Source organism: Hemiscyllium ocellatum, chromosome 5 (assembly GCF_020745735.1).
Source record: "Hemiscyllium ocellatum isolate sHemOce1 chromosome 5, sHemOce1.pat.X.cur, whole genome shotgun sequence".
NCBI lineage: Eukaryota > Metazoa > Chordata > Chondrichthyes > Orectolobiformes > Hemiscylliidae > Hemiscyllium > Hemiscyllium ocellatum.
In genome coordinates this window covers 74,308,997-74,324,552 of record NC_083405.1, presented here as the reverse complement: position 1 = coordinate 74,324,552, position 15,556 = coordinate 74,308,997, and the positions used below count along the sequence as shown (strand labels likewise).

The 15,556-nt window shown below is 39.5% G+C and overlaps 1 protein-coding gene across 3 annotated transcripts in view; it reads right to left on the bottom strand.

The window, feature by feature from the left end:
* tpk1 (thiamin pyrophosphokinase 1) overlaps positions 1-15,556 on the bottom strand; it is a 374,891-nt gene that overhangs the window by 284,536 nt on the left and 74,799 nt on the right. For all 3 annotated transcript variants that reach the window (XM_060824853.1, XM_060824854.1, XM_060824855.1), the window contains one exon: positions 8,514-8,598. In XM_060824853.1, the coding sequence (XP_060680836.1) occupies positions 8,514-8,565 (52 nt within the window). In that variant the 5' untranslated portion in view covers positions 8,566-8,598. The remainder of the gene's footprint in view (positions 1-8,513; positions 8,599-15,556) is intronic.

Sequence of the window (15,556 nt, the reverse complement as noted above, 5' to 3'; positions counted from 1 at the left end):
CTTTTTACAATGTACATTAATGATAAAGATGATGGTATTAAAAGTAATATTAGCAAATTTGCTGATGACACAAAGCTGGATGGCGGGGTGAAATGTGAGGAGGGTGTTAGGAGAATACAGGGTGACCTGGACAGGTTAGGTGAGTAGACGGAATGCATGGCAAATGCAGTTTAATGTGGATAAATGTGTGGTTATGCACTTTGGTAGCAAGAACAGGAAGGCAGATTACTACCTAAATGGAGTCAAGTTCAGTGAAAGGGGCAGTACAACAAGATCTAGGTGTTCTTGTACATCAGTCAATGAAGGTAAGCATGCAGGTACAGCAGGCAATGAAGAAAGCTGGCCTTCGTAACGGAGGAATTGAGTATAGAAGCAAAGAGGTTCTTCTGCAGCTGTACAGGGTCCTGGTGAGACTGCACCTGGAATATTGTGCGCAGTTTTGGTCTCCAAATTTGAGGAAAGACATTCTGGCTATTGAGGGAGTGCAGCGTAGGTTCACGAGGTCAATTCCTGGAATGGCGGGACTAATCTTACGCTGAAAGAATGGAGCAACTGGACTTGTATATGCTCAAGTTTAGAAGGCTGAGAGGGGATCTGATTGAGATGTATAAGATTATTAAAGGATTGGAAGCTCTGGAGGCAGGAAGCATGTTTCCGCTGATGGGTGAGTCCAGAACAGAGGACACAGTTTAAAAATAACGGGTAGGCCACTTAGAACAGAGTTGAGGAGAAACTTCTTCACCCAGAGAGTGGTGGGTGTATGGAATGCTCTGCCCCAGAAGGCTATGGAGGTCAAGTCTTTGGATACTTTCAAGAATTAGTTGGATAGAACTCTTAAGGATAGTGGAATCAAGGGTTATGGGGATAAGGCAGGAACAGGTTCTGATTGAGGATGATCAGCCATGATCGTAACGAATGGTGGCGCTGGCTCGAAGGGCAGAATGGCCTACTCCTGCACCTATTGTCTAATATGACTACTTATTAAGAAATCTCACAGACAATCAAGTACTGGAACAATGAATCAATCCATGTGCAGTTTTGAAGTTCTGCTAGAGGTGGAATGCTGGTGTTCAATTCTAAGACAAATTTTCAACCTTTGGTCTATGAGGTGATATGTTGATAATTCTTTTCAAGTCCTTTTATTCAATCATTGCTTATTCTGCTAGAACCTTTGAGACTGCATCTGGCTTCCTTATCAAAAGTAACTTCTTTGTTCCTTGTTACATTTGGCCTTAACTGTCTGTTTGAAGACACAGCTTTCCTGTGATTAACTCCTTCAGTTCTTCTGCAGGACAATCCTTATCCATTGTGGCAAGTTTATTGAGCAGGTATCAAAGCAGTTTTGTTCATTTAGCCTCCATTCCTCCTTTTTGTCAGGCATGGCTCATTGCTTTCAATTCCTGTGTAAGTTTGTCCTTGTCCTTTAATGGCTTATTCCAAACAAAGTTATTACTGCTTCTTTTGAGTGTAACAGTTATCTTTAATAACTATTCATGGATTGAATGAATTAGCAAAGTTCTGAAGTCTATGATATCGCACTCCATTAGTAAATTTGAGGAAGGCCAGCAGTGAGGATGACACAAAGAATCTGCAGGATATAGACAGGGAAAGCAAGTGGGTAAAGGCTTGCCAGATGGAATACAATGTGATAAAATGTGAGGTGATACAATTTGGCAGGAAATATAGAAGAGATGATTATTATTTCAATAGAGTAAGTCCACATAAACCTATGGCATAGAGGGATTTGTGAGACCCGATGCATAAATCACAAAAGGCTAGTGTACAAATTCAGTGAGGAATAGGGAAGACAAGTAGAATGTTGACCTTTATTTCAAAGAGAATGAAATATAAAAATAGGAGGTCTTGCTAAAACTATACAAGGCACTAGTCTGACCATACTTAGAATTTTGTCAACAGTTTTGGGCCCCTCATCCAAGGAAAGATATACTGGCCTCGGATGCTGTCGAAAGAAGGTTCACTAGTCTGATTATGGGTATGGCGGGTTTGTCTTATGAGGATTGGTCGAGTAGGTTGGGCCTATACGCATTGGAATTTAGAAGAATAAGAGGCAATCTTATTAAACATACAAGACTTTTAGGGACCTTGACAGGGTAAATGCAAAAAGATTGTTTCCCCTTGTTGGACAGTCTAGAACCAGTTGGCATAATCTCAGAACAAGAGGTCACCCATTTAAAACAGCGATGAAGAGAAATTACCTTTCAGAGAACAGTAAATATGTGGAATTGTAATAAACTGTAGAAAAATGGAATGCATTACTGTACTCAGTTTTGATCTCCTTGCTTGAGAAAAGATGTATTGTCACTGGAGGCAGAGCAGAGTGGGCTTGTTAGGTTGATTCTGGAATTGAATAGGTTGGCTTAAGAGGAGAGATTGAGGAGAATGGGACTATACTCATTGTAATTTAGAAGAATTGGGGTGGGGGAGTGGAATCTTATAGAAACACATTATTATGAACAGAATGGATAAGATTGGAACAGAGAGGTTGTTTCTACTGGCAGCTGAAACTAGAACTAGGGGACAGAGCTGCAAAAATAAGGGGGAGCGGATTTAGGACTGAGTTGAGAAAGAATTTCTTCATCCAAAAAGGGTAGTGAATCTGTGAAATTTCCTGCCCAGTGAAGCGGCTGAGACTACCTTGTTGAATGTTTATCCCAGAGAGTTGTAGATGCTCAGACATTAAGTATACACAATGCTGAGACAGATTTTCAATAAGGAAAGCAAAGGTGATGGAGTAAGCGGATTATCAGATCAGACATGATCTCATTGCGTGATGAAACAGGCTTTACGGGCTGAATAGACTACTTTTGTTCCTTTGTCTTATGGCTTTCACAAGTTCTGTCTGACTTGTCATGCCCAACATAGCTATGCTTTAACGTGCAAACGTAACATTCTTGCTGCTCATCATGCCCATCCTTCTACTCGCAAGACTGCTCCCATTCTCCAAATCTGTCAGTATTCATCACATCTCCTTGTTGCTTACTCCAGTTATATGGCACACTGTCTACAGTATGATATAAGACCCCAACCAACTGGCCCAAGTACTTGTTATGGATCAGGCCAGAATCCCTCAAAACATTTCAACAAAGTAGCCCAGATCCTAACGTTGCCAGTTATTATTAGCAGGTGCAATGCGGATATTCCAAGAGGAATGCAGTTGGTCAAACCACTTAGTTTTAAATGCAGCAGAATGTATTTGGAAGATTACCAAATTGAACACAAACAAAAGAGAACAGAATACTGAATAACTTAACCTATCTGAAAACCCAACAGATCATCCCAACTTAATGATGCTGTTCCAAATACTTGCAACAATCCCCATAAACACACCTTGTAAAATCAAACACAGGGTCTTAAGGAGAGAAGTCAGAGAGAGAGGAGCATGGACCTGCTTCTCTGGGGTCCAGCAGCTTTTACACTGCTGCTAAAAGCCAAACCAAACCAAAGAAAGCTGAGCTGTGAGAACTGGCCACTCCCCTTTCATTGTACAAGTGTTTTATTTTCAAAAGCTTGAAAGCACGTTGCCTGAGGCAATATCTGTTCGCTATAATCAAACTGGCCCTAAAACCCTTCAACTTAGGCTTTTCGGAGTTTGTTTCTTTTATGACCTTTCTGAAACAAAAACAATGACAACATGACCTTGATAAAGGAGCAGCTTCATCACATACTGGAAACTCATCTTCAGCAGGGCTTATCGTCATGCTTGGTTGAAGAATGAGCTGCTTTGTATTTACATTCTACCTCAGCCAGGGAGTTGTATGATGGTGTTATCAGCCACAGTGGCAATGTGTGGCTTTTGTCTCACAGTAATCATCCTCGTAAAAAATATCTGACTCCTCAAACATAACATGTGGAAATATGTAAATTCTCAAGGATATATGCAACATGGCAACTCCCAGGGCACTAGGCACAAACTTTGAAGAAGAGGATCCGTTACCACAAATTACTTGCAGACTGATGCAATGGAATGCTCTCCTATTGTTGAGCACAGCTATATTAAGATATGACCCTGTCAATGCACCATGAATACAAATTATCACACTTGCACATCAGGGAAGCCAGTTATATTATTGACTGCAGTACTGACCTTGTCTCAGGGAACAAGTTAAGCAGTGCAATCTGGTACAAATGGCACTAGTTGCAGTCTTGATATATTTGTGATGGACAATTGGAAAATCACACAGAGGTCCTCAATGACTCCTTGGAAAGAACCAGTTCTATTAAAGTCAATGCTACTGTCACCTTCACATTCACCAGGACAAAATGGCCACTAACTAAAGGTCACAGGTCCCAATCCAGCAGCTGGCATTTTACAGTGACCACAGCCTGTGCCAAAGGTATAACCTAGTCATCTGGACAAAATCGTATCAGGAACTCCAGAATTTTGCCCTCTGGTGCATCTGGAAGGACCTTCAGCATCTTCTGTATATTGCTGTCGGTCCTGTGTTTGTTGCCATATTTGGTCTTCCTTCATTTCTCTGCACCTTTGTAGCAGTGATGATTATGTCTGCTGTGGCTGCATCCATCAGTCATGCTTGCAATGAACCCATGTGGAAAGCAGAAGAAACAGAACAGGTTCTTATCAATCTGAGCAGTCGCATAACTAATTAACATTCTGCTCCTTACAGTGGGACATGAGGCATTCAGATGAGAAGGGCCATGGAATGACTTGTTTTGGCACATGTAATAAGGTCCAATGTCAATGAATGCACCACCAGTCATGTGGCAGAGAGATAATCAGAGAGTACAAGTGCTGCATCAGTATTGAACTCTGCTCCTCCCAGCTCCACATCACTGACCGACTGCATTATGATATAGGAGAGTCCTTCATTGTATTTCCAGTTCCATGCTCCCAAGCACCCTAAGAGGTCTTGCATTCATTGAGTGCATTGTGACCTCTTAAGGTTCACCGATACTTTCTGCTTCATAAAGATGCCCATCTTTAACTTGTAGGGGCCAATGACATGATCAACATTGGTTACGACCAGCATTTGCACTCCACATACTTGGACATTGTAAATGATTTCAATCTGCACTCTGCAAGTGCATAGTCGATGCAATTGCATCTTGAGGAGCCTCCACTGAGGCCCACGTACTATTGGTGACCACTCACTAATCCACTCCTGCCCCCAATCCCACAGGATACCATGTCCTCCCACACACTATTGGCTCCCCTCCCCCATATAATCAAACGCTCCCATATCCCTCAAGCTGCTGTCTTCAATTGCCGGCTCCCTTCAAAGCTCGAGCACACCAGCATTCCCAAATACCCACCCATGATATTCACTCCAATAAACCCCCAGGACTGAAGTGCTCCATCTCCTGACCAATTTGGAAAGATGGCCTGACTGACAACTGACCAGAGCCCTGATTGAACCTTATGTCTTTCCCTGACTGATGACCCACTAACTGGTTGCATTGGACTGACCAAGGGCAACTCTACAAATGGTAATGAGATGATTCCCCTGACCCAGACCACCCCAACTGACGTTTGACCATGACATACTCCTGGGCATATTGCAAAACTACACCAGGACACCCTGGAGTGACAATAAGTTCTCTTTGATTTGACTGAGCAGTGCGTCACTTCGAATCTGACACATAGCCATTTGGTTGATGCCACATGTTTGTTGCATAGACTGCTGGCACAGAACAAGGTGCCTTGCAGTAACATGTCCACTCCCTTGAAGACTGACTTCTGACACACATGATAACTTGCCTGGCTTTGTGTCTGCACTAAACAGCAAGGAAAGACAAAAGTACTGTGGTACTTGAGGCATCAGAGCACTAAAAAGCAAGGCAAGACAAAGCAGGGATGGGGAGCATCCAGATAGATGGTATGTGAGTGAGCTCTAAGACAGCAAGTAAATAACTGAGATTCAGCTGGGTCCAATCACTAGCTGGGTGCCTGTCCCTGCATGCCAGTTGTATATTTTTAGCAAGACCACCTTGCAGCAGTATTCCAACGATAGCTGTCAGTTCACCATTAATGTAGCATAATAATGCAGAAGCATGCAGTAAATGGATAGGAGATGTGCACTGATGGTGCAGAAATGCTGGCATACATTGGATACCAGGATCCATGGATGGGAATAAATATCAAAATCCCTGCCTATGATGGTAAGCTGCAGTCATTACTACAAATTGATTATCCGAAACGAAAAAGGTGTGTGAAAATGCTACATTTCATTTTATATTAACTATCAAGAATTTAATCTTTTGAAGCAATACTTTCAATGCAACATCTGAGAGATGAACATGTGAATGCAGGTAGAAAATAATTATTTATTCTAAACATGCAGCTGGTGTACTTCCAGAAAACAAATCAAATAACTGCCACAATTCATAGCGCGAGTTCTGGCATACCAGTCACACCCACACATAGTAAAATGCAATTAAGGTGCTATTTTAAAGTTTCAAGTAATGAAGACATGCACAAGGACTCAACAGCATCTGAATCACTTCAAAGTTAATGTTGCCAGTTAAACCAAATTGTAAAAAGGCTTCATCTAAAGACAGCAAATTATCAATGCAACTGGCATCTTCTGATGTAACTTGAGACTAGTTATGCCATCAAAATGTCTCCTACAGCAAATTCTTAATCTCAAAGAAACAAAACTGTTTCGCATTTCCAAACAGCTGATCAATTCAGTGGTGCAAGAACATGCCAACATAAAACTACATAGAACTCACAGAGAGGATCAGGCCATTCAGCCCAATTGGTCCATACTGGTATTTCTGCTCTATCCAAGACTCCTCCTATCATACTTTATCTAACCCTTTAAGGATACATTTTCATTTTTTTCTTCCTTATGTACTTAGCTTTTCTTCAGTACACCTACACAAAATCATCTCAAACTACTCCAATAACAGTAGATTCCACATTTCAATCACTGTAGGGCTAATTGTTTCTCACTTGATTTATACCTATGAAAAGGTTGCTTATGCTCCTTTGATCAAAATAAATAATTTTATCATTACACATTTTTTATAACATATGATATCCTCACCAGGGACTATGCCAATACAAGCCAGGGTCCCAGGTTCGATTCCAGCCTCGGGTGGCTGTATGTGTGGAGTTTGCACATTCTCCCCTTGTCTGCATGAGTTTCCTCCGGGTGCTCCGGGCTCCTCCCACAGTCCAAAGATGTGCAGGCCAGGTGAATTGGCCCTGCTAAATTGCCCATAGTGTTAGGTACATTAGTCAGAGGGAAATGGGTCTGGGCGGATTATTCTTCGGAAGGTTGGTGTGGACTTGTTGGGCCGAAGGGCCTGTTTCCATACTGTAGGGAATCTAATCTAATCATTAAAACATGCTTTCCAGAATATATCCAGACCATTTTCTTAATTCATTCCTGGGATGTGAATGCCATTGGCTGTGGGTATCACTTACAGCCCATCCCTGATTGCCCAGAGGACTGCTAATAATCATCCATCATAAACATTCCAATTCACCAATCCAGAACTTCTCATATATCAGTACATTATACCACTGCACCATTAATTAAGAAAAAAATGTGATGAGAAGTTAAACTTAGTTCTGACTTAATAGCTTCAAGTGTTCTAGCAATTTTTCAATCTTGTGCAAAGCTAAAATCTAAATTAAAAATCTCTTCTCAAATCAAGTCTGGTGTATTCATTATGATTAGATTTCACTCAGAAAAGGAAGTATGAAGTGAAATTTTTTCAGAAGTAGTTTTGATGTTGGAAATCATGTAGCAACATGCCATGTGTCGAAGAAATTGTATTTTAGATGTCTGCCATGAGACAAATAAATTAACAGAAGAAAGAAAAGTAAAACAGGAGAAAAAAAATGATACATTTGATGATGGTTGGAAAACTGACAATACCAGTGCTTTTTATTCATTATATTCACACATTCTTGCAGTAGACTATGGACAGGATATGTAATTTAGCATTGTACTTTGAATACTTATTTCACAGAGTTTAAATGGGAACACCACCATCTGCAAGCTCCCCTCCCAATTACATACCTTCACAGTCACTGGGTAAAAATCCTTCTCTGAGAGAACTGTGGAAGTACTGATACAAAATGAACTTTGACTATTCAACAAAGTGGCTCATCACAGCACAAGAATAAATAAAATCACTTGGGTATGACACAATATTTGATTTAACAACATGATATTTCTATTCAAGTGGAGATCTGAAATACTTCTCATTTGATGCATAAACCAATGATACCTTCAAGATTTTATGCATAACTATCGGTAAAAATAGAATTAAAAAGTTTGCTGAGATTTCAACATACTGGAATCTTAGACATTGAATCAGTTCAGATTTCGTAATGCTTGATATAATGCAAGTATCACTACTTGGACTTCAATCAACATTACAGACATATTCTTTTCTTCAAGAGTAAAGCCCATTGTGACTTGAAAGATACATCCAATGTAAAAAGTACAGACAACACATAAATGACAAATAACTCAACAAACATACTGCTGTGCTGTTAAAAGGTAAAATAAAAGTACCTGCAGGAAGCAAACATTCCAGAGGAACCAATGTATCATTTGTAGCAGCCATCAACACAAGCTTTGAAGTTTTGCTTTAGCGATTCTGCAGCAAAAACATAAATGAATAATAATGACAGATATATGAAACAATCTCCAAAAAGCTCAATTTTAAGCAGTAATAATTAGCCAAGTTGGTGACTGGTAGTTAAATATTTTTGATCAAACATGACCATATACTGGTAAGTGTTCATGAAATGTAAGATTAAGTCATTTTGCAATAAGTAATAATTAAGCAAGTGAAAAGCTTCATTCTATTCTATTTGAACTATGGTTAGTTACTAATAGTTTCTGTGATAAATAAGCTATTTGGCCCAGGTCAAACGTCAAATTTTCAGTTTTATTGCTTTATAACTCAGGTTACTGCAAACTTCAGCTGTTATTGAGAGAATGATTTAAGGTGAAAACCTCAGGAACAACCAAGTTTTAAAACACGACACGTTTTAAAACTTTCAAGTGTTCATTTAAGTGGTTATGTTGAGTTTTAATCTGTTTTATATAACAGCAGTTATTGTGGAGTCACATGCAGTTAAAGGATATCAATTGATTTTGAAGCATTCTTAGATACATCATTTAGGATATTTGGTGTGATAGTTAACCATTGGAATATGAAACTCCTTGCTCTAAGTAGTAATTGCTCCAATGGGTGCCATCGTATCTTGGTAAATACCTGTGTAACAGGTAAGGTAAGAAGGATAAGTTGCCGTACAAGAGACAATTGTGCAAAATAATGAATCAGGAGACAGTAAAGTGCCAGTAAGATAGCCATTTCTTTTAAATAAACTAATCAGAAATTGGGCAAACATCAAATACAACAAAGAACTGCAGGTAGTGGAAATTTGAAACAAAAACAGAAATTGCTGGAGAAACTCAGAGAGCCTGGTAGCTCTTCTGTGAAGAGAGAAACAGAGTTAACATTTTGAGTCCAGTAATTCATCTTTCGAACTTGGGCATATGTTACCTAAACAATCCCAAGATTGGCCACAAACTTTCTATGCACTGTGCATGCACTACCTCACCTACTTAAACCAAAATCATGCAATGCCTGGACCAATGGGGTTCTGAGACATCCTGATCATGCTATGGGATGCAGTGTGGAAAAGGGAAATAATGCTTGCTTTTCATAGCTGTGTGTGCAAAATAAAGAAATGAGAGGGAAGAGAGAAGAAGAGATAGCATCCAAGCCAATTTAGGATTGGTGTTCTATTGTAGAGCGACTGTGCCAACCATCTGTTTAAGTGCCATTTCCGTTTTACTTGTTTTGATAACTTAGACCGAGTATCAATAAGCAGATTATTACTCAATATAAATACTAAAATATCAAAACAAGGGATCAATCCTCGTTTAAATAAGGATGTAAGAGAGCAAGCCAGGAACAACACTGGGCAAGTTTAAACCTAACAAAGCTACAACACAACACGTGCTAAACAGTAAATTGTATACATAATGGACAGACCATTAATCTAATGCGCTGTTCAAATCCAATGAAAGCAACTGGTGGAATTTAAGTTCAATTAATAAATAGGAATATAGAAGCTAGTCATGAACTTTCCATCGATTGTCTTAAAACAAAAATCACAGAATTCTTATGCTGCAGAAGGAAACCATTTGGCACAAACCCTCAGAATTTTAATTTGGTGCCAATCCCTGTCATTTCCCACAGTTCTGCTCATCATTTCTATTTATATAAATTATCCAATGTCCTCTTGAAAGTCTTAATTGAATCTGTCCTGACCACATTTCCAGGCAGTGCATTCCATACCTTAACTATTTGCAAAGCGAAAATGTTTTATTGTTCACCTCAGATGTGCTTATTTTGTAAAACACTAAAACCACACACTCAGTTCTTGATCGGATTATGAGTGGTTATAATTTTCACTACCTACTTTGCCCAAACTCTTCATGAAAACTTCTATCAAATCTCTTCTTAGCTTTCTCTTCTCTATGGAAAACAGACTCATTTTCTCCAATTGTTCCTGATAATTGAAATGTCTTATCTATGGAACCATACTCATAAACCCATTCTGTGCTTTCTCAGGTACATTCACATCCTTTCTATAACGTCGAGCTCAAAACTGAATACTACACTGGAGGCCAAACCAGTGTCTTATAGAAGGTCAACATAACATCCCTGTTCTTGTACTCTATGACTCTATTTACAAAGCCGAGAATATTGTGAACCTTGCTAATAGTTCTCTCTACCTGTCCTGCCACCGTTAATGAGTTATGCACACATACACTGATGTCACTCTGTTCCTACACACTCTTTAGAATAATGTGTACAAGATGATGAGTGCCATTGATAGAGTGGATAGCCAGAGTCTTTTTCCCAGGGCGGAAATGGCTATCACAAGGGAGCATAACTTTAAGGCGATTGGAGGAAGGTTTAGGGGAGATGTCAAAGGTAGGTTCATTACACAGAGAGAGGTGGGTGCATTGAATGCACTGCCAGCAATGGTAGTCGAGTCAGATAAATTTGGGACATTTAAGCAACTCCTGGATAGGCACATTGAAGATAGTATAATTAAGGTAATGTTGGTTAGTCTGACCTTAGAGTAGGATAAAAGGTCAGCACAACATCGAAGGCCAAAGTGCCGTATTGTGCTGGAGTGTTCTACGTTCTAATGAGATCATTTATTTTATAAAGACATGATATACACAGTCTCCATGATTTTTTATACCAAAGTGCATCACTTCACACTGGTCCACCCACTGAACTGCCACTTATCTGCTCACACCACCACCATGCTTATAATAGTCTATTTGGTGTTCTATACTGTCTTCCTCACAGCTTACAATTCTCCCCTGTTTTGAGTCAGCCGCAAATTACGCAATTGTCCTGGCATGTCAAGATCTACAGCATTTTCACACACCGACAGAGAATTGTAAAGGTACTGATAATGAACCTCTGAAAACTCCAATACAAAACTTCTTCAGCCCCAAAAATACCCATCCACCATTACTGTCTGTACCTCAGCCAATTCAACAATTATACTGTCCCTTTTGTTCCATGACCTAGAACTTTTTTGACAAGTGTGTTGTGAGGAACTGTATCTGGTGCATTTTGAAAAGTCCACGTCCACTCTCCCAACAGTTTTCTCTCATCAACCCTTTTTGTTCCCTCTTCAAAAAACTTTAGCAAGTCAGTGAGTCATGATTTTCCCAGAAATTTCTGAATCAAACCACATTTGTCCATGTGACTATTAATTCTATCCCAAATAATTATTTCCAGAAGTTTCTAGAAGTTGTTTCAAAAACCAAGTTAAACTGACTGGTTGATAATAAATTGTAAATGCTGACCCAATAATTTAGAACAAGGACACAATGTTTGCAATTCTCCAATCGTCTGACAGCACACCGGAGTCAGAAAAATAACAAATATAATTGCTAGTGCCTTAAAATTGCTCAGTATTCATTTTTCACGACTGGTGTTACAAAAACGACTAGGCCATGTTAGTAAAATCTATGCTAAGTGAGGTTTGAACCCACTAACTCAGCATCTCATCCACCTCTACACTGTCATCCAAGAACTGCACACTGACTGGTTGTAGTGGCTCAAATCTCTCATGTCCTTTCAGGAAGGAAATCTGCTATCGCTATCTGGTGTAGCCTACATGTAACTCAATAACAAATGTGGCTGATTTGTATCTGCCTTTTGAAATGGCCCAGCAAGCTACTCAGTTCTATGGTGATTGGGATGGGAAACAAATGCTAACCTGGCCAGTGACACACATCCCTCAAAAGGATAAAGGATCTGGGGCAGCACGGTAGCTCAGTGGTTAGCACTGCTCCCTCACAGTACCAGGGTCCCAGGTTTGATTCCAGCCCTGGGTGACTATCTGTGTGGAATTTGCACATTCTCCCTGTGGCTGCATGGGTTTCCTCCAGGTGCTCTGGCTTCCTCCCACAGTCCAAAGATGTGCAGGTCAGGTGAATTGGCCATGCTAAATTGATAGTCAGAGATTCTCTGACTATCAATAGGGTTACCAATGATCACAAACTAAATTGGACTAGCTATGTTAATAGTTTGATAAAGGAGCAGGCTGAAGCTAGGAATTCTGCAGCAGATATTTTACCTCCAGAGCATGCTCTCCAAATACAAGACAAATCAGGAGTGTGATAGAATACTGTTCACTTGCCTGGATGAGTAAAACTTTAAAAATCCACATAACACAATGCAGGTCAAGGTATCTTGGAGACGGTACACACAACTGCCACAATGCATCAGTATTCATGGAGTTTAAAGTGGTAGGTGAATGCCATCGAAGCCAACTTAAATAGCATTCATCCACCACTTTAAACTCCATGAATACTGATGTATAGTGACAGCAGTGTATACCATCTCCAAGATGCAATGCAGCATTTCACCAAGGGCTCCTATGATAGTGCCTTCAAAATCTGCACCTCTAACACCTTGAAAAAAAAGGACAATAGATCCATTACCTGCAAGTTCTTCTCCAAGGCACAAACCATCTTAACCTGATGCATCATTGTTTCTGACCTTCTCCAACCTCTTTGCAGCCATTGACAAGGTTGTTGCATTTTTTTTTATACACATCACCCTCTTTATAGGTCTATTCAACTCTGTACAGCTGTACCCTCATTGTGTCCATTCTTATTTATCCAACCATTGCCAGGTCAGCTCCAATAAATGCTTCTTTCTCTTCATTGCTATATCACTACCTCAATAGCCCTAAGATATATGTCTTGATTCCCTTCCTATCCTCATCTAAAAAATGGCCTTTGCAACAATATCCACAGTCATAAACTAAAATACATACTGATGATATCTGTATTTCTGTACTGCTTCTGTATTGGCAGCCTGCTTACCCCAATCTAGCACAATTCTCCCCATCCAAATATTGGTAAGACCAAAGATGCCATTGTAGGTCACCAATACACTGCCCATCCGGATCACCATGCCAAGTTAACTAGACTGTTTGCAACCTCCCTGTCCGCTTTGTGTCACCATCTGAGTTCTGACATGCACAATCGCTTCTTCTCAAAGATTTCCAATTGTAATTTTTTTTTACACAGACACATCACCTCTATTGTTTCAATACTCTCCTTACTGGCTTTCCACTCAGCTCGTCCAAAATCCAAATGACTGCTCCATTCCCTCACCTTTTAAACTTAGTGACCCACATTACTTTGCAGTTCTTTTGCAGCGCAAATGTAAGTTCTCAGCCTCAAGTCAAATGCCTTTATTTCTAACTCCTTCCCTTTATCCTCAAACACTCTAGCCTTTTGTACCCTTTGATGTCTATTCTACCTAAGCTCCATCCCCTACAATTTCTCACTAAGACAGTCCACTTTCCACTCTATTCCAAGAGCGTTCTTAAAATTAATGTTGTGCATGAAGATTTTTGGTCATCTCTCTTAACATACCTTTCCTTGGATTGAAGTTAATTTTTATATCCCTCACACCTCTCCAAAATAAGCTGCTGTTATTAAAAGACCTCAGTATTTCCATCATCTCTCATTTAAATTTCAGTTTTCTGCAATGGCAGCTGGTTGCGTCTAGATCATTCCAAAATGATCATTTAGAGAAATGCTGTGCACTGGATGGACCCCTTTCCAGCTTCCAACTTCTAATGCTCACACTTTTCCTCATTGCTGATACAATTATCTACCTAAGGTCAGAAAATCAGTTAAGAGATTTTTCAAAGATCATTTTTCTAGACAATAATATAATTTAGCCCGTGTAAAATACGAGATCTGCACGATTTTGAACTTACAAAATTTATAGAAATGAAAGCAAAAGAAAGGTATTTCACTACATTAGCAATCATAGATACCTTATTTGTTAGCCATTCCATAAGAAACCTTTTTTCCCACGAGCATGACCTGACACCATTAATAAATGTGTTAATTTCTTAGTGAAAAATTCCTTATTCAAATCTCAGTAAGACCTTTTCTCTAACTTTACTTCTCACTTTACAATTATTGCTACAACATTAACACATAACCTTGGGAAAAAAAATTAGCATGTTGCAAATCCACCCTACAATTAAAATAATGTGGCCATTTCAATTACTTTTATTCTGTTCTAAAATCTTCTTTCAGTTAAATCCACTTAAAGAAATGTAAGACAGTCTCACAGTTCAGAGCCAGTCCTTAATCTAAATGCAACCGCTTAGAAAACCAATAATGAAGCAATAATGAACATCAATCTGAATGCAACCGTGTGCAAAGTTAATAATGAAGCAAAAATCAACGTATGCACATGTGCACGGTCTTAAGTTAAAGACATCAATCTCTTTGCTCATTAATTCTTTAATACCTGCAATGTATTGCATGCAATCATTCCTTGAGGTCACTTTACCAAAATCATATCCATGATTCTTTTCCTCTCACTCATCTCAAGTTAATCTGTAGATAGAACTGAAGTCTTGAACTTTCTCCAGGTATATGTACTATAATTATATGTGAAATATTTATCACGTTCACTATAAAGGAAGAGTGCCATAATTCCATAGGATACGTTTTTTAAAAAGTCCCAAAAGGAAAGCATAAAAGAAATTGGAGAAAGATTAGTGCAATTTTAATCATCATCACCTCCACATTTGCAAGTCAGGGAGTATTTAAATGGAGTAGTGTCAGATTTATTTTTTTAATGCCAATTTGATTGACTGCAATTCCAAGTCCATGTAGTGGAGGTTTACCCATAGTGCTGTTAGCAAGTGAGTTCCAGCATTTGATCTAGGACAGTGAAGGAATAGCAAAGCAGTTCCTGGTCATAATGGTGCATGCTTTGGAGGAGAACTTGCAAGTGCTGCTGTTCCAATGCATCTGATGACCTTGTTAGCAGTTGAGGATTTGGCGGCGCTACCAAAGGAACCTCGGTGAGTTGCTGCGTTGCACCTTGTAAATGATACACCCTGATGCCACTGTTCGTCAGTGAGGGAGGAGCAAATGTTGAAAATGATAACAAAATACCAGTCAAGTGTCTGCTTTGTCTCAGACAATGTTGAACAGGGCGTGGTAGTGGGTGGTAGTGTGGC